Source organism: Pungitius pungitius, chromosome 13 (genome assembly GCF_949316345.1).
Source record: "Pungitius pungitius chromosome 13, fPunPun2.1, whole genome shotgun sequence".
Taxonomy (NCBI): domain Eukaryota; kingdom Metazoa; phylum Chordata; class Actinopteri; order Perciformes; family Gasterosteidae; genus Pungitius; species Pungitius pungitius.
The window spans coordinates 12,736,300-12,756,142 of record NC_084912.1 but is presented as its reverse complement, the minus strand read 5'-3'; the positions used below and the strand labels follow the sequence as shown (position 1 = coordinate 12,756,142).

General features: G+C 46.6%; 2 protein-coding genes and 2 non-coding genes across 10 annotated transcripts in view; all 4 read left to right on the top strand.

Moving 5' to 3' along the window:
- arid4b (AT-rich interaction domain 4B) overlaps positions 1–16,724 on the top strand; it is a 31,196-nt gene extending 14,472 nt beyond the window's left edge. For 5 of the 7 annotated variants that reach the window (XM_037466345.2, XM_037466347.2, XM_037466342.2 and 2 more), the window contains exons 8-24: positions 975–1,116; positions 2,205–2,284; positions 4,596–4,672; positions 5,887–6,035; positions 6,129–6,201; positions 6,512–6,606; positions 6,702–6,799; positions 7,082–7,280; positions 7,413–7,621; positions 10,417–10,599; positions 11,613–11,697; positions 11,794–12,001; positions 12,134–13,456; positions 13,570–13,680; positions 13,822–14,061; positions 14,207–14,353; positions 14,507–16,724. In XM_037466345.2, the coding sequence (XP_037322242.2) occupies positions 975–1,116; positions 2,205–2,284; positions 4,596–4,672; positions 5,887–6,035; positions 6,129–6,201; positions 6,512–6,606; positions 6,702–6,799; positions 7,082–7,280; positions 7,413–7,621; positions 10,417–10,599; positions 11,613–11,697; positions 11,794–12,001; positions 12,134–13,456; positions 13,570–13,680; positions 13,822–14,061; positions 14,207–14,353; positions 14,507–14,658 (3,571 nt within the window). In that variant the 3' untranslated portion in view covers positions 14,659–16,724. The remainder of the gene's footprint in view (positions 1–974; positions 1,117–2,204; positions 2,285–4,595; positions 4,673–5,886; positions 6,036–6,128; positions 6,202–6,511; positions 6,607–6,701; positions 6,800–7,081; positions 7,281–7,412; positions 7,622–10,416; positions 10,600–11,612; positions 11,698–11,793; positions 12,002–12,133; positions 13,457–13,569; positions 13,681–13,821; positions 14,062–14,206; positions 14,354–14,506) is intronic. The other 2 variants (XM_037466344.2, XM_037466348.2) reach the window with 2 other exon arrangements.
- A 425-nt stretch (positions 16,725–17,149) lies between these two features.
- Positions 17,150–19,196, top strand: tomm20a (translocase of outer mitochondrial membrane 20). The gene is made up of 6 exons (XM_037466510.2): positions 17,150–17,341; positions 17,657–17,703; positions 17,787–17,868; positions 17,988–18,130; positions 18,447–18,517; positions 18,820–19,196. The coding sequence occupies exons 1-5, from the start codon at positions 17,218–17,220 to the stop codon at positions 18,489–18,491; spliced, it is 441 nt and encodes a 146-aa protein (XP_037322407.2). The 5' UTR covers positions 17,150–17,217; the 3' UTR covers positions 18,492–18,517; positions 18,820–19,196.
- LOC119214691 (small nucleolar RNA SNORA14) lies at positions 18,190–18,324 on the top strand. Its single transcript, XR_005119997.1, has one exon. It is a non-coding gene; the product is annotated as a small nucleolar RNA SNORA14 (small nucleolar RNA).
- LOC119214690 (small nucleolar RNA SNORA14) lies at positions 18,574–18,708 on the top strand. Its single transcript, XR_005119996.2, has one exon. It is a non-coding gene; the product is annotated as a small nucleolar RNA SNORA14 (small nucleolar RNA).
- Positions 19,197–19,843: the final 647 nt, after the last annotated feature.

The following is a 19,843-nucleotide window of genomic DNA, read 5'->3' as shown; positions in this document are numbered from 1 at the left end:
ATACATTTCTTATTGGACTAGATTCTTCTTCTGTCAATTAAACTCCACAACGCCATTCTTACAATTCATTCATACTTTTGGTTGACGATAGACGCGTGCAATTTAGTGTGTAATGAGACTAGTGTTGAAGTGCTGAAAGGAAACTTGTTTGACACAGCTCGACTGACTGTGCTAAGCTAACCAGCTATCAGCTCTATATTCATATTCAGCATGCAGAGGTCCCGAAATTCTAATGTCTGATTTCTTGAAAGAAAGCGAAAGAGTCTATTTCCCAAATTGTGACACTATTCCTTTAAAAAAAAATCTTAAAAGTAAAGTCACACAACCCTGGCTTACAATATACGTGAAGTGAACCTTTTCCTACATGAGTTGTGTGAATCGTTCATCGCTGAGTGGCTGAAGTGCTTTGTTTATGACTCTGAGTCACAGCTTAGTTGCTGTCGTAGTGGTAGTAACAGACTGATTTACTGCTCTTGAATCGTGCCAAACTGTGTGCGTGCGTGTGCATAAGAGTTGTTGCCTAGCGATGTACAACAACGGGTTGTCGGAATGAGCCGGCCCGTCCGCACACGGACCCTTACGAGGTCATCGGTGAAGCTGCTACTAACTGGCACAGCAGGAAAGTCTCTGTCGTGGTGTGGATGGATAGTCGGAGGCTTTGGGTGTTAAACGGAGAGATGATTGGTCAGCAGGAATCCTCCGCCTGTGTTGAGAGAAACCCAATGTTTTCTTCCTAACTTAATTTAAAATGAAATGCCAGCACTTTCTTGCTGCCAGAAAGATGAACATATTTCTGTTTCCAACAGCAGTGCCACGTTTTCATGACGGAATTGAGACAAATAGGCCGCGCTACATTTTTGTATTCAAATGTCAACCAGATGTGATGAATGTTTTTAAATGAACAGCCACATGCTCACTGCACCTACCTCTTCGAAGTTGCCGTCTGTTGGATAAACTGCCCTTATCTCCCTCAGTCAAGAAGAAGAATTGTCTTCATCCTCCAGCGAAGAGGAGGAGAGCGACCAGCGGCAGAATGAGGATCTGTTCGGCAAAGTGGTCTGTGTGGAGGGGGTCGCCTGCGGGGACAAAAAGAAGACCACGTGGTATCCTGCATTGGTGAGCTCAGGGTCTCCTTTTTCCTTCACTGCCCTCCGCTCCATCGCTGAGAAGAAGCAGGAACCAGTGCTGCGGTCCTTCCAGTTACACTCACAGCATTGTGCCAGTTCAACGCCCGCTTATGTAACCTCAGCTGGATCATGTCATTGCGTAACACCAGTCATCAAATATGAGCTGCCTGCCTTCTGTAGTTTTGAAGAAGTTTAGAAAGCTCCTGTTTTTAAAAGTGAAAACAAGTTATGGGGTGTTCTCCCCGACGTGTGCGACAACGCAGCAAAAAACACACGTTTGGTGTTTTCCGTCCTTTCTAGTTCATTTGCTTCCACCCAAGCACACCGACAGCCAGCGGCAGCACACAGTGCAATGGTGACTGGCCCTGTTTGTTTTTCTAAGTGTTGCAAGTAGAACCGGGAGGTGTGTGTGTGTGTGGGGGGGGAGGAGAAGGAGGGAATCTGTCCCTTTAAAAAAAAAAGTGTATTCTGGCCCCGCCTCCAGGGTTTGTTGTTCTTGTCTCGCTGTTGACCGAGCTCAATGCTGCCTCCCTGTGACAGCCATCGCAGAGCAGTGCAGAGCGCGTGGAGCGTATGGCCGGGGGGGGGGGGGGTGCAGTGGCCCACCGGGGGAGGTTTTGTGCCACGGGTCCTACATGGCTGTAACAAACAATGAGCTCCCAGGAGGCACGGTGCAATAAAAGTCAAAGCTGCAGCACATGTGTCAGAGAGATGGAGAGCGTGGGAGGGCGGTGTGTTTTTGTGTGTGCACGTGCTGTGCATGTGCAGAGGGAGTCCTGATGGAAACTATGTCTCCGTAATGGTAGTGCTGCCTCCTGGGGGTTAGACCCCGGCACTGAAACGACTCCCATTGTTGTGATCCAGCACTCCAGTAAAGAGCCCCCCCCCCCCATTACACATCGCTCCTCGTCCCACGGGCCGGTTTGTCTTTCGTAGACAGCATTTTCTGTAATCTGTCAGCGTGGCCTTTTTTCCTGGAATTAATTTAGCCATTCACTCACACTCTGACAAGTCTCACGCACATAAAACCACCTCTTCTGACCTCCCCTTGACCAGCTCTTGTTTCTGTGCACCAAGGTCATCTCCCCGGACTGCCACGACGACGTGACTGTGAAGAAGGACAACATCTTCGTCCGCTCCTTCAAGGATGGGAAATTGTGAGTCATCCAAAATGAAAACCGTGTGTGAATTAGACCTGCAGCAATGGTTCTTAGACCTTTTTAAACTGTCTTTTTATACAGCCATTATGTTTAGATGTAATTATTTACAATGGCATGGCACAACGTTGTATAATGTGTATTAAGTGCCTTAGCATTGCTTTCTGATTAATGCCTGGGGTGTTCAGTTTAATGTTAAACCGGCGTGATTCACCAATTCATTGTGCATATTTAGATGACACCTTTATTGTGTGGCTTTAGAAGAAATACAGCCTCCCAACAAGAGCTAAGATGCAGTGTGCCTTGGCCGGCTGTGTCGTTTCGCTTGTCCCAAGGCCGGCATTGACTGCTGAGTTTAGGTAGTGTAGCTCCCCTGCGGCCAGACTGCTGCAACGAGAGGAAGAAGTCCTGTCGGGAGGGGGCACTCTGAAACCGCCGCCCGTCTGTCCGTGTGGGTAGAAACGCGGCCCACACTGGACATGAATGAATCGGATCCCAATTTGACTCCTCTGTCTGTTGGAATTCCATCGATGACATAGCAGCCTTGAGCCTGCGTTCCCTGATGGATTTCCCCGGGTTAACTCATCGGCACGACCCCTAATCCGCCGCTGAAGAGACATTTGCAGCAGACCTAGTGTGGAGAGACACTTATCGTTATCCTTATCGTTTACATATCGGCTGAAAGTCAGTTGGAGGGTGGAGCTTAAGATAAGGTAAAAGACAATAAATTAGAGGAGACCTGGAAGCCAGGTACTCGGGAAGTATTTCTCCTACGTGATGGCTTTTTGTTGCAAATTACATTAAAAAAACTGAATCGGCACAGTGCATCCATAATACAGCAACACATAGTAATGTAAGAGGTCGGAAAATCTATATCATCCTTAACAAGAATTTCAGGGTTTGCTTGCATCCAATCCTTTTCGCAATGTTGATGGAATTGCAAAGAAGAGAAGAGCTTTTCATTACTGTTAATCGGACGAATCCCGTCTGGTTCAATGAGAACAAAGCTGTTGTTTTCTTTACAGAGTTGACCACGTGTAATCATTGCTGAGGTCCTGCGAAAGGATGAAATTAGAAAAAAAGTCCCATGCCTCAACACCACATTCAGACGGTTCCCTCTTTTCAATAATGCTGCAGTCGTATCAGTGCTGCACCATTTCCCTTTTCCATTCTTCCTAAACAACACACCACTTGTCATGGTGTGTTATTGTACATTTATCATTCGTGTCAGCCCCGTTGCATCTATTATTGGTGAGTTGGTGTAACTTGCTGCTCCGTATGGGATGTATTTTGTCAAAAAGGGGTCACATCCATGAGTCGCGTGTCCTTTCCTGCACAGCGCCGGGGTCAGCGTGTTCACACCCTCTACAGGATTTGGTATTGTTGTCACTGATAACCATTCAACATGCCTTTCATAAACAATGGCTCTGAAAAATATTTTTGGGGAAGCAAGGTCACAAGTTTTCATCAAGTGGTTATTCTTATCTTATTCAGATCAGGTTACCATAGCAACAATGGAAACGGTAGCCTATTTCTCTCATCATGTCTGATATGCTATATTCTAAAACTATGTTACTCCTCTTTGAAAATGTTCTAAATGCCTGATTTGACAAATGTCTTATGAATAAGACATGTGTTCATTCACACATGGGTTTACAACAAATATTCTTTACCTAGTGGTTATTCAATGTTTATTTACTAAACCACAAGAAATATGATATGAAGTGACCTACATTGCGTGAGAATATGGGCCAGCCCTACTTTCAGTTTGATTGACGCCATATTTGGCCTAAACAATAAACTGCGGATTCTATTTAGTATCAGCAGCACTTTCATGTGGGGCCTCAACCTTTAGCCATGCTAGCGGTTCGGTTATGGTCCCAAACCGAAATTGTTATTCCCTCTATGACAAATAGTCATTGGATCAGCTCAGCTGCCTACAGCTGCTACAGCGAATCGTCTCTCTGGCACATTCGCCGAGGCTCTGACTGCTTCCTGCTTACAAGCTCCACTGATCTATAACCTGCCAGATCACCAGCACTTTGCCCAGCTGCTGTAGGGATGCTGTAAGAACGCAGGCTGTGAATGCACTCACATCTGCTCTGATTTTGAGATACACGTTTCCGCTGAATCTCCCCCTGACAGTGGTTCACTTAACTAAACCTCAGGGTTGCTTGCATAGTCCGACATTGCTTTTGCGCGAAACGAACATCTGCTTAGATTATTGGTTGGCTCGACTTAAGAGTCCAAATCGCTACTGGGCATTGCTTCTGCACACACACACACTAATCAGAGTTGCTGTGTTTTGCAGTTACACGGTGATGCGGAAGGACGTGCGCGAGATGAACAGTGACTCTCCTCCGAAAGCCGACGCGGGGCTCAAAGCAGGTGAGTTGAAACCTCAGCTTTAGGAGGTGAATCTCCAGCAGCTGGTTGGTAGCACGTAGCTAGTCCTCAGCGCATTTGGCACAGGGCGCTTGCAGAGTGAGTTGTAACGACAGACTGACGCAAGAGAGTTTTTTTTTTTTTTTTTTTGTTCTGGCGGAATGCAAAGGCCGAGAGCTCCTTTCAGTGTCGGGTCTATTTCTATTTGAAGTCCTCACCAGACTTTTTACAGCCCCTGATTCAGCTTCATATTATCGCAGCCTTATTATTCACAGGTGGTTGACTCACAACTGTGATACATTTCTGCATTACAAATGCGTAAAAGAAGAAGCAGCATCTGCCAAAGTGGTTAGATGCTAGTTAAACCCACCTGTGACATTTCGTCTGAATGCCTCTGCGTCACTGCAAAAGCGGCTGAGAGGTTTTTACTTTTGCTTTATTTATTTTTTTAGTGTTGTTTTCAAATTCTATTTTTATACTGTCCTATTACACTATACTATATATTATTTTTTACAGCACCAGTCAAATGGACACGCTTTCTCATTCAGAAAGTGTTCAGACTTATGACTGGTACTATGTGTCTATTATTGTACTATAGTGACAAAAGTTTTGTAAATCTGTTTTTAGCAAAGCTGTTTTTGTGAACCAGAATCTATTGTCAGTTAGTGTTTTGTCTGAAGATGAACTGGTTTCTTTTAATATATTACACTTTTATATATTACACTGTTGCTAGTTAATCTGCTTCAGTACAAGGGAATACCAACATGTACATTTATTTTCTGTATTTCTGCACAGTTGCAAATAAAGGTCTTGCTACATGAATATTGTTTTATTATACTTTTGTATAATTACATCCCGGTTGTGGCTGTGTTTCAACATTCATCTCATCTAAGGGAGTAACACACTGAGATTAAAAATGAAAGAACAAAGATTTAATAAAGAAAAAAGACCAACCTATTCATCACAATCACTTTATTCAAATTTGGAATGCTTGTATAAATGCCATGAGGTTGAAGTCAAAGACTGACTCTTTATTCGTTTTGTTTCTAATGATTCATGATATTCTTTCCGGTTTCAGAAGTCATTTTTGTTTCATCTGCAAGATTTAAAGAGCAATGCGATTGAAACGTTTGCTCAGTGGTGATCTCTGTCCACGTAGCGTGCAGCAGAGAATGGTGGGCGTGTGTTCATGTAACATTGCTTTGTGTGTTGGACAGCACTGGATGCAGCCTTGGAGTTCCTGCACAAGTTTGTCGTTCCGAGCAGCTGGAAGACAGAAGTGAAGGAAGAAAGCTCAAGCAGCGAGGATGAGGATGAAGAGGACGAGGAAGCCCAGGAAGAAGATGCAAGTGGCGAAGACGAGGAGGTAAAGGGAGGGTCCTCATCCTCTTATTCTCACAACCTTCCTGAGTATATAAAAAGAAAAAGGCCCTCAAACTGTCTTGTCTCCTCTCTGCAGGAGGAAGTGGAGCCATTCCCAGAGGAGCGGGAGAACTTTCTACAGCAGCTCTACAAGTTCATGGAAGACAGAGGTGAAGCCAGCCGGCATGTACAACTCATGTTGACAACACATTTTTGGGGTCCACGGTGCAGCTTTATACTTAACGTACCAGTTGTGACAGCAGTCTTCCTGCTTAAAGGACAAGGGACAGCTTAAATATAGCTGAAGAAACTAAAAAGAAACACCATTTCAGTATTTTATACCTTTTCTCAAATTTGATTACAATCAATTACAATATTGTTTTGCATTATTGCTAATTTCTCCTTTTAAGTAAAGCATCTAAATGATACTTAAACAGAATCTTTGTACCATCTCAACCGTGACGCGTTTCTCCTCCTCAGGAACTCCCATCAACAAACGGCCTGTTTTGGGCTACAGGAACCTGAACCTGTTCAAGCTCTACAGGCTGGTGCACAAACTGGGAGGCTTCGACAAAGTGAGTGCCGCCTGGACAGCTCGCAGTGTCGCCTGTTTGGCTGGATGTCTGACTGACTCCGACCTGTCTTCCCTTGTTGTTCCATGTTGGAGCAGATTGAAAGCGGCGCCGTTTGGAAGCTGGTCTACCAGGACCTGGGGATCCCTGTGCTCAACTCAGCCGCCGGCTACAATGTCAAATGTGCTTACCGCAAGTACGTACAGGCACGGCCTGCACAGCTGCTTTTAGCTCTGTTTGGCAGATGCAGCACTTGTTTCTATATATTTAAGACTGACGATCGCTTTATTTTTCTCTTTTAATGTCCATCTGGGTGTCTTTTACTTCAACAGCATTATTTTTCTTTTTTCACGACAGAGTAAATTAAACTTATTTTGCAAGATTTCTTTCCGTGGCATTATTAAGTGTTATGATGTGTTCATCTTTGAGAGGAATTCGAGAGAAGAATTTGTTGACGTGTGATGTCTGATCAATGCAGATACCTCAATGGATTTGAGGAATACTGCACTTCCACCGCCATCACCTTCAGGATGGACCTCCCTTTGAAGCAGGCTCCCAAGGGGGAGGTGAAGTCTGAGGGGGAGGCAAGCAGAGCACCCGTCACCTCCTCCAGCTCGGAGGAGCCGAAAGCCCAGGTGGATGGAGACCCTTGTAGCACACCGTCTCTAGTCTGCAAGGTGCATTCTCCTAAATACTATCCGATTCAACTATTCTCTCTTTTCTTTTCACATCCATCCAAGCTGCGTGTCAGATTAAGTACCTGCAGGCCTCCCCTGTTGATTATAATGAGGTAATCCCTCTCTTCACAGGACGAGAAGCCGGATTTGGCTCGAAACAAAGCGGAGCCCGAGCCGCCGCACTCGGAGGAGGGAAGGGACGGCGGGAGCGACAGCGATGGCGGCGAGGAGGACGGCCCCCTCAACGGAGACGCGGACGAAGGCTCGTCGACGGCTCGCCTCGGACCCGAGAGCGCGAAGGAGGAGCCCGACGACGAGCCGGAGAGCAAAGACAACTCTGGGTAGGTGGTCTGAAAGGATGGTCCCTCCACCAGGGTGGTAAAGATAACCTCATGGCACAAACACGAGCCCCGTGCAGGGCTCACGCATGGTGACACCGTGCAAATATTCAATCGGACCCTAAAGACCCAAACGTTTCATCAGACTAAAGGACCTGAGGCATTCACGCTCCTTGGTGGCAGTAGAAATCTAAAAGACCATTAGCAGATAAGGAGCAGTGACCTTTCTGACCTTAATGACACTAATACCCGGTATAGCTACAATCCACCTCTACCTGCTAACCAGAGAGAACAAAGCTCTCCTCACTCCTTCTCTCTGTCTCTCTAACTGAGCTCTTACCCACTCTGCCCTCTGTGCTATTATTATTTCTCGAGGCTTAGTCGGCGTCAGTCGGCAGAGACATCTTAGAGCACCAAAGCCGGACTGCTACGTTTCACCTGGCATGTCATGCTGTGCTCTCTCTCTCTCGCTCTCTCGCTGGGATTGTTTCACAGCAGCCAGCCTCTCGGTGCACACAACATGGCTCTTGAATTCTCCCCTTCCCTCCCTCTGTCTCTCTCTTTCTCCCTCTGTCTGTCTGTCTCTCTCTCTCTCTCTCTCTCTGTCCTTCCTGTCATTTTTTTGGCTTTTTGATGTTCAGCTTTATTAAATGTTCCATGTGTGTGAGTGTTGTCACTGATGCATTAGCACACTAGACACCACACTGTGCTTTCAGAGGCATGATGAGGATGAAGTCACTTCAGCGTTGAAAAATGAAAACTAGTTCTGGAAAGTTGGATAGTTTGTTCTTGGCTAGTGTTTCCTGTGCAGAGCATCTGGGTCATGCTGCCTTTTTCACCTCCCACCACCCACCCTTGACACTTGTGTTGAGGCTGTGGGCCACTGTGGACTGGGTTAGACCTGCCAAACGACAGGTTCTTGTGTCTGGTTGTCCCAAGGGATTGCATATCTTCTTATCATACACTGTTGCTCTGAGGAGCTCCCTCTCTGTAGTTCCAATCAGCCTCGGGCTCGAGACACTGCGACCGTGCTGATTACCATCACATGTGGATTTTCCGTCACTCCAGATGTTCTCAGATCCTTTAGCTTTGTCTAGATGAGTGATCCTTGCAGATTATGTGGTAGTGTGAGTGTTTGTAGATTTACACAGCAGACTACCTGCAGGGAGATCTCATCTTTTCTGATGATATCTGACCCTACATTTTGGATCTGAAGTGCGTAGATCATTTTTTCATTTCAGCAGCAGCAACTGTGTAGTAATGGCGTTGCTGATTCACATTGAGCCTAAATGGGACATTTTGGGGGGAAAGAGAAGGTGATTTCATAGAAGCAAACTCCTGCGCTACAGTGGTTGTTAATTAACTGCCTTTTTACTATTTACCTTTTTTTTACCGCCAATAAAGCCCAATCAACTGCTCTATTGTAACGGGTGCTCCTGGCGTTCTTTGCTGATTTTAGAGTGCATAATACCATGCACATTGACTGGAGTGGAACTCTGCAACAAATCTAAAGCAAATGACGCTTTTAGATAATATAATTTGTTTCGTGCTGCAACTAATGATTATTTTGATTATGTATTCTTCTGCTGGCCGTCTTTTTGATTCATTGTCTTTTTGAAATATCTGAAAACAGTGACAAATGCCAACCACGAGCTTGCATCATAAATCAACAAGGCCCCCCTCAAAATATGCAATGAACAATAATTTAACAAAATGGAAAAAACTATAAATGATTACGTTTTTACAAGCTGGAGCCAACAATTGTTTGAAAATCAATCGGTCATGTCCTTTTTCAAGAAGATTGCCAAAGTATTTGCTTTTTATTTTCGGTGGCCCGACTAACCGTGCAGCTTTTAACCTGTTTTATCGCAGTGTTCGACACTTCGGTACCTGTGCTTGTTTGTGTTCCATGAGCACGCTGATCACCGATGGGGGGGGGGGGAATAGGTCCGTGGAGTGGATATGTTTCTAATCTAGTGTGGCATTTGGAAGTCTAGCGTGTCTCCGGTCAGTAACGGCTTCTCTTGTCTGTCGCACTCGAAACACACCGCACAGAGCGGTGCGCCGCCTTTGATCGCGTGGCGCCGGCAGGAGGCATCAGAGGGATTGTGTTGTTGCTGCGGCAGAAGAACAGATTGGATCTGGTGGTCGTGCTTCCTGTCAGCGCTGTAGTCTCGCTTTAAGTTGCTGTGCTGCCTGCCAAGTTGTGCTTTGCTGTGCTAACCTGCCCCTGTGGCCCCTGTGGCCCTCGTGCCTAAAACCACTTACTGGCATTCCTGCACCGCCTGTACCCTCCAGCTTCGACATCTCCTGACTGTCTCCCACTAGCTCCTCCTTGTGGCTGCTTTGTTTCTTCTGTGTGTGCGTGTGCGTGCGTGCGTGTGTGCGTGTGTGAATCCCAAGTATGTTGCCGTGTGTGGACATAGGGTTAGATAGCCCTACACTAGTGTTATTTCCCATGCAAGATGATTGATTTTAGCCATAAAAGAATTCTGTTTTATTCTCTGTACACTCCCATGTGCTGTTCTTTGACTGGCATACTGTAAATGAACAGTTGTTTATACTGCAGTTTGTTGTAGGTTACACTGGACTAGAGTAAAGGAAGGACAGAAATGGGAAGTTTATGTTTCTGTATAGGAGAGTTGCTAGTGTTGTAATGGCAAGGGTGGAGCAAATAGATAAGATGACAGGCTTCCTAGCTGCAGGTAGCAGAGTTGGGCGGGTGGCTGCGGGCGGGGTTCTGTGGTGCTCATTGGGGCAGCCTAGGGCCAGGAAGTGCTGAACTGTTTTTCTTGCAGGGATGACAGCAGTCAGGAGGGGGAGGAAGGGGAGGAGTTTGAGTGTTACCCCCCGGGGATGAAGGTGCAGGTGAGGTATGGGCGAGCCCGCAATCTGAAGACGTACGAGGCCACTGTGAAAGAGGCAGACGTGGAGGGGGGAGAGGTGCTCTACCTGGTGCACTACTGTGGCTGGAACGTCAGGTAAGACAGGACCTGGGGAGGAATCACCTAACGTCTATATTCACCCTAAAACAAACAAAAACGTTAAAAAAAATACATCTCTTAACTTTCGATTCAGCGGCAGGGATCACCGCTACATGGGTATCCCCTCAGTAATAACAGATACATCCCTGCCTCACAATTCTGCTTCACTTAATCCAGTGCCATGCTCAGTACTCTGATTATGGAGAACGCCGGGCCATCTAGTGGCAGAAACAGAATTGAGGGTTGGGTCGATGTGGATCACTCCTCTGCTTCCCTTACTCAGTTTCGACGGAATCCCCTGTCTGTCTGTCTGTCCCCCCCAGCTGTCTGTCTCTCAACTAAATCTACAGACAGGCTGAATTTGATACCAATTTGACTCTGGGCGTAGCCAACCAGTGGTTTTTTTTTTTTCAAGAGATCCTACAAGATGATGTGACTTTAAACGTGAGCTACCCTTTGGATCTCTGAAAGGCCAAACAAAGTGCTGCTACACTCACCTCTACCTCTCAACCCTCTTCCCCCCCCCCCCCTTCCCAGCGGGTCAGGGTTAACGCAGTGTTATGTAGAGTGTTAGGGTACCATGACACAGAGGTTAACTAGTGCAACTAGCATTTCATTGTCTCAATGTTGTTGTGTGGTCCTCTAGCACTCTATTAGAGACAGCGGGATGTTCTCTGCATTGTGTCTGTTGTGTGGGATGTCGTGAAACTTTTCATTTTCCTCATACAACCCAAGTAGCAACCTTGGTACTGTTGGGACTGTTGAATATGATTTTGTGTGGTGGTCGGTGTTAATATTGTTTCTTTCTTCATCGTAAAGGTTTGTCTTTTTCCACATAACACCATGGGATTTCTTCCTTTGCTGTTGAGGCTTATTGTGTCACAGCAACATGTTGGGGTCCGACATTAGAGGTGTCTGTGTGTGGTGGGTGGTGTGAGAGGATAGTTCTTCGCTCCTCTCGAAGATCTGAATGATGAAATTGTCTCTTGTCTTTGCACTTGTTTTTTTAGATATGATGAATGGATCAAAGCAGACAAGATCGTGCGCCCGGCCAATAAGAACGTACCAAAAATAAAGCACCGTAAAAAGATAAAGGTACGAGACCGGAGTGCGATCACTTTTCAACTAATGCTTTTCAAACGGTTTTGATGTCGTGGACAGAACCCGCTGACCGTCTTTCCATCCTGACAGAACAAAGCCGAGAGGGAGCGCAACAGGCTGGAGAGGCTCAATGAGAGAGAAGTCCTCGGCCCCTCGCCCCACGCCAACCGCCTCGCACGCTCCAAATGTGGCCTGAGTCAGGATGTCTTTTCCAAGATGGACGAGGGTGAGGACAAAGGGACTCAGCAGTCTCCAGTCAAGTCTATAGAAATTACTTCTATCCTCAATGGCCTGCAAGGTAGCAACACTCATTAGCCTGTAGTCCTCATGCACACTTAAAGCAGCTTAGGACTTTGTCACTCTGAAGTGGTTTGATTAGGCTGTTGACAACCTGCTGAATCTAACGGAAGTTCTTTCTCGTTTACCTCAGCCTCGGAGATGTCCACAGACGACAGTGAGCAGCACGATGATGATGATTGCGACGATGATGATGAGGAGGAGGGGGAGGAGGAGGAGGAGGAGGAGGAGGGCGAGGGCGAGCACAACGAGGAGGATCGCCCCGGTTGCAGAGGCAGCCCCAGAAAGGCCCCGCCGGAGCCCCCGCAAACATCGGAGGGCTTTGAGAGCGGGACCCCTCCCGAAGCGTCCAAAGCTTCTCCCGTTCCAGGAAAGAACCAGGAGCCCGCGGGCTCCGAGAGCGCCGATGTCGGGAAGCGCAGAAGCCAACCGGAGCTGGAGGGGGAGCAGGGCAGCAGGAAGAGAAAATCGGACAGTGCAGCGGAGCGGGCCCCGAAGGGCCAATCGAAAGCCAAGACCCGGAGCACCAGGAGTGCCGACTGGTTGCCCGGGGCCTCCCCCAGGAAACTGGAGGAGAGAGCGGGCGGTCCCGGGGAGGAGGGGGGGGCCTCGTCCAGCAGCAGCTCCGAGGAAGAAGGTCCAGAGTCCCAAGTGGCCGAGTCCCAAGCGGAGGAAAGCGAGCGAGGCCGAAAGCCGAAAGGTTCGCCTTCCAAGAAGTACAACGGGATGAAGGAGAAGACCAAAGGGGGCAGACAGGCCGGGTTCTGGGAGATTCCCGAAAAGAGGGCCAAAATGTCTGGGAACGCAGAGGAGCGGCCAGCGGTCCGCTCTAAGGGCCAAAAGGACGTGTGGTCCAGCATCCAGGCCCAGTGGCCGAAGCAGACTCTGAAGGAGCTGTTCTCTGACTCGGACACAGAGGCCGCCCACTCTCCCTCTCCGCCGGCGCCCCCGGGTCCCAAGGAGCCCGGCGTCGCAGAGGACGCCGGACCCGAGGACGAGGCCTCGGCGGAGGGGCTGGACAACGACAAACTGCAGGAGTTTCCGAGCAGCGGCAGCAACTCGGTGCTCAACACGCCACCGACGACGCCCGAGTCGCCCTCGGGGGGAGGTGGCGCCGCAGAGGGCTCTGGCGCCGCGCGGGCGTCCTCCTCCTCCCCGCCCCCCCCGCCGCCACCTCTGCCGCCCGCAGCGCCCGCGGTGCCTTCGGAGACCGTGTCGGACTCTCTTCCCCCGGGACCGCCACAGGAGGAAGTGGCGGGCGGGCGCAGCGAGACAGACAGCAGCACGGTGGAAGTGGAGAGTCTGGGCGGGGAGCTGCAAGAGCTCCCTCAGGATGAGGGGGCGGGGTCCCCCTCCAAGGTGTTTGACGTCAGCCTCTCCTGCAACAACAGCAGCAGCAGCTGCAGTCTGGAGCTGAGCAGCAGCAGCCACCAGGAGAGCGAGCAGAAGTCCAAAGGTACAAGTAACAGCCTATCCACTCAGGCCTTTATTTTGTTTAAAAACTTGTTTAATAGCTAACAGGCCGACAAATTATTTCACTCTCCGTCCGTTGCGTTTTTGTCTTTGCAGCCTCCGCAAATCAGAAGCGGCAGAAGGAACCACCCGCAGGTGGGCCGTCAAAGAAACACAAGCCAAACCGCAAGAGCCTAGTTGTGCCTCCCAAAAAGAACAGGAAAGCAGGTGAGAAGGGCTGCAGGCGGAATTGCTGACCAACTTCCTTATTTCAACAGCGAGCGGACCTTTTATCGGCCTTAGAATCTTTTCCGCATTTGCTCGTTTCCTGATCGTTGTCTCCCCCCCCCCCCCCCACTTTTTTTTCAGCCGTCTTTCCTCCTCCAGCCAACAGCAGTGACAGTGAAGACCAGTCCGTTGTTAAGGGCACTGCTAAATCTACTGCCTCGAAGAACAACGCCCCGGACGTGAAGGCCACCACTTCGCCCAAGTGTCACATACGATCTCCCCCGAGCCATAAGTACCACAAGCAGGGTGACGCCGACCACACCCAGCACCGGGACCACCACGGGAGATCGTCGCGCGTGTACAAGTGGAGCTTCCAGATGTGTAAGCATTGCACAGTGGAGTTGTCTTCGGGAAGTCATTTGTCATAGCCGAGGCTGTTTCATTGTTAACAACCGAGTGATTTGTCTCTGTGATTGGGATGGAACTTTCATATGGGTTTACGTCTTATTATTTTCGCTCCACTTAGCTGACCTGGAAAAGATGAGCGGTCTGGAGAGGATTTCGTTTCTTCAGGAGAAGCTGCAGGACATCAGGAACCACTACCTCTCCCTCAAATCCGAGGTGGCCTCCATCGACAGACGTCGAAAACGCATGAAGAAGAAGGAACGGGAAAGTGAGTCGACACTTTGTGACCTCCACATCGCCGAGTACCGGGCTGGTGTTGCGCCAGCTGTTGTTGAACCTATTCTCCAGTTTGTCTGTAAAGATCTGGATCCCCATTAAAACTGGCGATAACCAAACCCTCTTGTCTTTTGTTTCCCCAAAGGCACGGTGGCTGCTTCCTCCTCCTCGTCCTCGTCCTCGTCCCCGTCCTCCAGCTCACTGACTGCGGCAGTCATGCTGACGCTGGCCGACCCGCCGGTGTCCTCCTCCTCCTCCTCCTCTCAGAACTCTGGGGTATCAGTGGAGTGCAGGTGACAGGACCAACCAGTGAAAAAAGCCACCGCACTAAGCACTTAACCAGCACCCCGGGGTCACCCCCCCCCCCCCCCCCTCCTCCCATCCGACAGACAAGTCAACCTGCATACTGTAACTACTCGGACCCAAAAACAGACCAGAGACAAAAATGACAACAAAAAAGAAACAAGCACTGTTTTCTATTGACAATTATTTTCTTGGCAAGCTAATGGCACTTAAGTGCACTTTTATGAAGATTGTGTAGGGGGATAACATTTGCCCAAACAAAAATACAAAACAGTCTTTTATGCTCTCCTTAATTGAACATTTCTAAGAATTGTTTTTGCAAGCAATAATAATTTCCATTTGATAAAGTTGATACTGGTAAGGAATTTCCAGTCCTGTCCTCGTAGCCCAATGCTGTGCTTGCCATGTTGTTTGGGTGAATCCAAAGGAGCAGTGCCACATTTCTCTGTTCATTCTCATTACAATATAAAAAAAGGCCTTTGTGTGGTTAAACCTCAAGTGGTTGACGACGCTCTTTTGTGTGCCGGCACGTGGTGCTGCACGTGTTTGCATTAAGTCCTGGAGGTGTTGGCGGATAGGGTTTCAGACCATCACAGGTCCACTGACGGCCTCAGTGGATGAATATGGAATGATACTATAGTGCCTTTTTGTTCTTCTCCATGGGACACTTTGACAAAGGACTGCACTTTTTTCCCCCTGATCCTCTCCTCAAATCAGAGGGTCTGCTGGAATAATGTGTTCCTTTCAAAAGACTGGAGAATGTCCCGTGAGTGAGAAGGCAGTGAAGGGCTGTGTCTGATCGATAATGATGGTTTTAATCAGCGTATGGTGAAATTAAAAGTATAATTGTAAAAGCGGAACTTGTGTACTGGATCACCTGTAATCTACTACTGAATAGTCATCCAAGTTGGGTGCAACTGTTAAGTCTGGCAGTATAAAATGTGCAATGATGAAGGTGATGAATCCAATGGTAACATTACTCCAGTTGCTCAGCCTTTTTAAAAGCCCATTTGATTTATTTGATTATGTTTCCATCAGCCATTTAATCCCCTCTGTCCCATTGTCTTCACTCAAGATTTGCAACTGGATCAAGTTAACGTGAAGGCAGCTATAGGAGGTATTTATTGCAGGTACTCAGTACTGCAGAACACATGAATGAAGCTGAATCCCACATTTGGCAGTGTTGTAAACAAACATGAAGGTATTCAATTAAGTGTATTTTTGCTCCGTTAAATACAGCAACGCATACTCTTTTGGCATCTTTCTAGTAGTACTCATGATCAAAAGTGTCATGCCATGTTTCTCTCACTCTCATCCGTACCAAAAACGTTTGGTTCTGTATCCTGACAAAATTAAATTTAAAGATATTGTAAAGTGACGTATGTGTATACATTTCTGAAGACATCTCCAGTGTTTCCTTTGTATAAACCCCCCCACTGTATGATAACCTGAAGTTACATTTTGTCTGGCACCTGTATGTAATTGTATGCTTTTGTTATACATTTGTATATTGAGAAGTGTTTTGAGTCAAGCTATTTAATATCTTGCACTGTTAATAACATGTACCTTTCTGTACAGACAGTTTTACGATTTTACCTGCAGTTTAAGTGTAAATACTGAGGGTTGCAGCATGTTTGTTCTCCCCTTTGGTTTTCTTTATTGTTCTTTTGTAGGAACAGATATATTTGAGTTCATTTTTTCTTTTGTTTTTCCTCTTTTCGTGAGTTTGAATACTTTATTTCTTCCATTTTTTTAATGTCCTGTTTGCTTTAGTCTGTATGCTTTTATTTTCCTAACACTCGTGCTTGTAGAAGAAAGGTGGTTTTGGACGCGGCTGAACTATTTTACAACCTGTACATACCTTGACGCTTCAGCTGTATGACCCTATATGGAATGGAGTATAGTCTGGATCATAGATAAAGAGAAAGTAATGGAGCTGGTTGAAAAATGCTCAATAGTATTTATTAGGCTCATCTGAAGATGATCAATGTGTAATTTATTGTAAAAATGTAAGCAAAGCAGAAGCCTCTGTTTAAATAAATGCCATAGTTTGTGAAGTATTCAGTGTGTCTCTGGGCTTCAGTAATGGAGAGTATATTTGTCGGTACTGATACTATACATGATTAATTCTGTTTTATTATACTTTTACTTAATTACCAAGAGCAATTTGTATTTTTACAACATGCATTAATTAAATGTAATGTAAGGAGTTAATTTGATATAGTAACTTAAATACTTGAACTATTTAACAGTGGTTAAATTGAACATTTAAATGCTGCTTACGTTGCGTATTATAATTAACTGTGCTTACAATACTTAAAAATGCATCAAGATGATTGTTATTATTTTACCACAACAGAGCATTTTACACTTTGGTATTTAAATATTTGTTTACTTCAAGAAGAAGTCGTTGATTGGCTCTAGAGCTCAAGCTGAGCGCGTCATAGCTGCGTCATGCTGTAACCGACGTACTTCCTCCCCTCACTTCCTCAGCATCGGGCTAGCTGCTCACCAGCTAGTGCACCGCGTACCTCGCTCACCCACAGTTCAGATATGATGAGCGGACAGACGAGTGCGGTTGTTGTAGGGGCGTGTGGGGCCCTTTTCGTCGCATACTGTATTTATTTTGACAGAAAGCGGCGGAGTGACCCCCTCTTCAAGGAAAAGCTGCGTGAGCGTAAGTATTTGGGCTGCAGGGCGCGGAGAAACTTGGTGTTAGGTAACTTAGCACGGTGGCTTCCAAGTAGCAGGACCTCCACTAAGACATAGCAGTATGAATATATAACGCTGTGCTTTTCTGTATTACTTACAGCGTAGAAAGGCTTAACACGAGCTTTGACTTAATCTTCCTGGGCTACTCCGTTGGGTGGATAGCCATAGCTTGGTTAAAACACGTAGCTAGCTGCTTAGCCTGTGACCACGTGTCACACGTGTTCTTGCTAACAGAAAACCGGGTGTCGCAGCACGGTCTAAAGCCGCTTCTGTTTCACAGGTAGAAGAAATCAAAACGTTTCTAGTGAAAAGTCTGGATTGGCGAGGGTAGGAGACAACCATTATCATGCTTTTGTGAGTCACCGGGGCCTAACTGTGCACTTCTGACTTGTGTTTTCTTGACCTTGAAGCTGCCTGACTTAAAGGACGCGGAAGCTGTTCAGAAATTCTTTTTGGAGGAAATCCAGCTGGGAGAGGAGCTCCTTTCACAAGGTTGGCCACGTGTCTGCTCGAGGGCTTAGAAAGCACTCCAATGCCTAACGTAAAGTTTCAGTCAGCACGTTGTGCGTTCCTTGATTGTATTTCTAAACCTTTTGTACCCATTAATCTAGGTGACTTTGAGAAAGGAGTGGACCACCTGACCAATGCGATTGCAGTGTGCGGTCAACCCCAGCAACTGCTGCAGGTGCTGCAGCAGACACTGCCGGCTCCAGTCTTCCAAATGCTGCTCACCAAACTGCCCACCATCAGCCAGGTCAGAATGGGCCCCATCCCCCATTAAAGTCTGAGTATGTCTGAAGCGTATGTTCTGCAGAGCATCCTTTATAAACCCCCTAGTTGCCATTTGTGGTCTCTGGGACAAGAGAGGGTGCAAGATCAACCTTAGGATTATCCAAAGCAGAGAGCCGCGCGTCAGTGGCTCTTGGCTATTTCACCCCTAAGACATAAATACTAAGCACAAAAAACGCTGGTTGTTAATTTCCTGTAAGTTGAAAAATGTCACGTTTAGCTGTTCTCTATCTTACGCTACTCCACTTTTTAGCATAACCTGGAAAATTTCTGTTTTGCAGCGAATCATCGGCTCTCAGCCTTTGACAGAAGACGACGTTGAATGAATGTGTATGAGATGGAAATCTGGGAGGTGAGGACTCTTCTCTCCCCCCCACCCATTCACACGTTTTATTTCCCCCTTTAGCACAGCATCCTTTGTAAACCCCCTAGTTGCCATTTGTGGTCTCTGGGACAAGAGAGGGTGCAAGATCAACTTTAGAATTATCCAAAGCTGAGAGCCATGTGTCTGTAGCTCTTGGCTATTTCACCTCTAAAACAAATGCTGAAATAACTCAAACATGCTTTAATGAACGTCTTTCTATCTATTGTGTAATTTGTGCTTGGATACACTCCTGCCATAACCTCTAAAATATATTAATTTCTATATTTCAGCAAATTCCCCACGTCGTCTGAACTATTTCAGATGTTTGTGGACTGTCTGGATGTGACTGCACTTGAGCCTGATAACAGAGCTCGGCTTTGATTTCTACAAAAGCTCTTTGTGTGAGATGCTGAACACATTCCATCTTATCGTATTCTCATCTGTTTGTTCTATTTTTCCCAAATGGAATTGTGTGCTTTATTGGGCTGCCGATATGTACTTTATTTAAATGCTATGTAAATGTATGGATGTACAGTTTAAATGAATTATTTCTTAAGAGTGCCTACACTAAACAATGTGTTTGTGGGCTGTCAAGTTTTTTCTTTGTTTCTGTCAATCATATCAGAAAATGTTTGTGTAAAATCCCACAATAAAACATGAAAACACACTCCTAGTTTCTGGTTCTGACTCCCCAGTAGATGGCAGTAGCAATGCACGGAAGAATATAAAGCTTTTAGTTTGAACATGTAGACGGTTTTTTGTTAGGAAAGCTACGTTTTGATGAATGAAAATGGGGCAGAAATCAAGGATAAACATTACTACCGATTTAATAAACGTACATCCAATAATAGTGTATCTGTGATATTCAAGTTTACATACTGCACTCTGATATGCAGGATGCCTATGTCTAGATGTATTAGAAGTACAAAAACTGGACTTTAGAGTATTTCTGTTTCCTGCATGTGTGAGTGCATCGAGCTGTGTTGTCTTCATGGTGAATAGCTCCACTGTGCAGGGGAGCCAAAGTTGAGCAGGTCGTTGGGGTTATTTCTGGTTTAAAGCGCCTCTTGGAAGACAAATAGAGCCTTAATTGTTTATCTCCGCCCGCTGATGTTTTTCTAAGAACTCGTTGGAGAGCAGCTCGGCCCTGGACGTTGCCAGGAAACCGTAGTGGGGGGGGGGCTGGTTTTCAACATTAGGAATGAGATATGAAAATTGAACGGCGGCCCAGAAATGTCGAGTTATGACTAAATGGTAGACGGTGTTCCATTTTCCCACAAACCCATGTGCTCACTGCAGCCTTTCTTGTTTATT

Coding starts and splice junctions, on each gene's coding strand:
- tomm20a (XM_037466510.2), top strand. CDS start 17,218: ATGATGAGCGGACAGACGAGTGCGGTTGTTGTAGGGGCGTGTGGGGCC. Junction 17,704..17,786: donor AAAAGTCTGGATTGGCGAGG/GTAGGAGACAAC, acceptor TTGACCTTGAAG/CTGCCTGACTTAAAGGACGC. Junction 17,869..17,987: donor AGAGGAGCTCCTTTCACAAG/GTTGGCCACGTG, acceptor CCATTAATCTAG/GTGACTTTGAGAAAGGAGTG.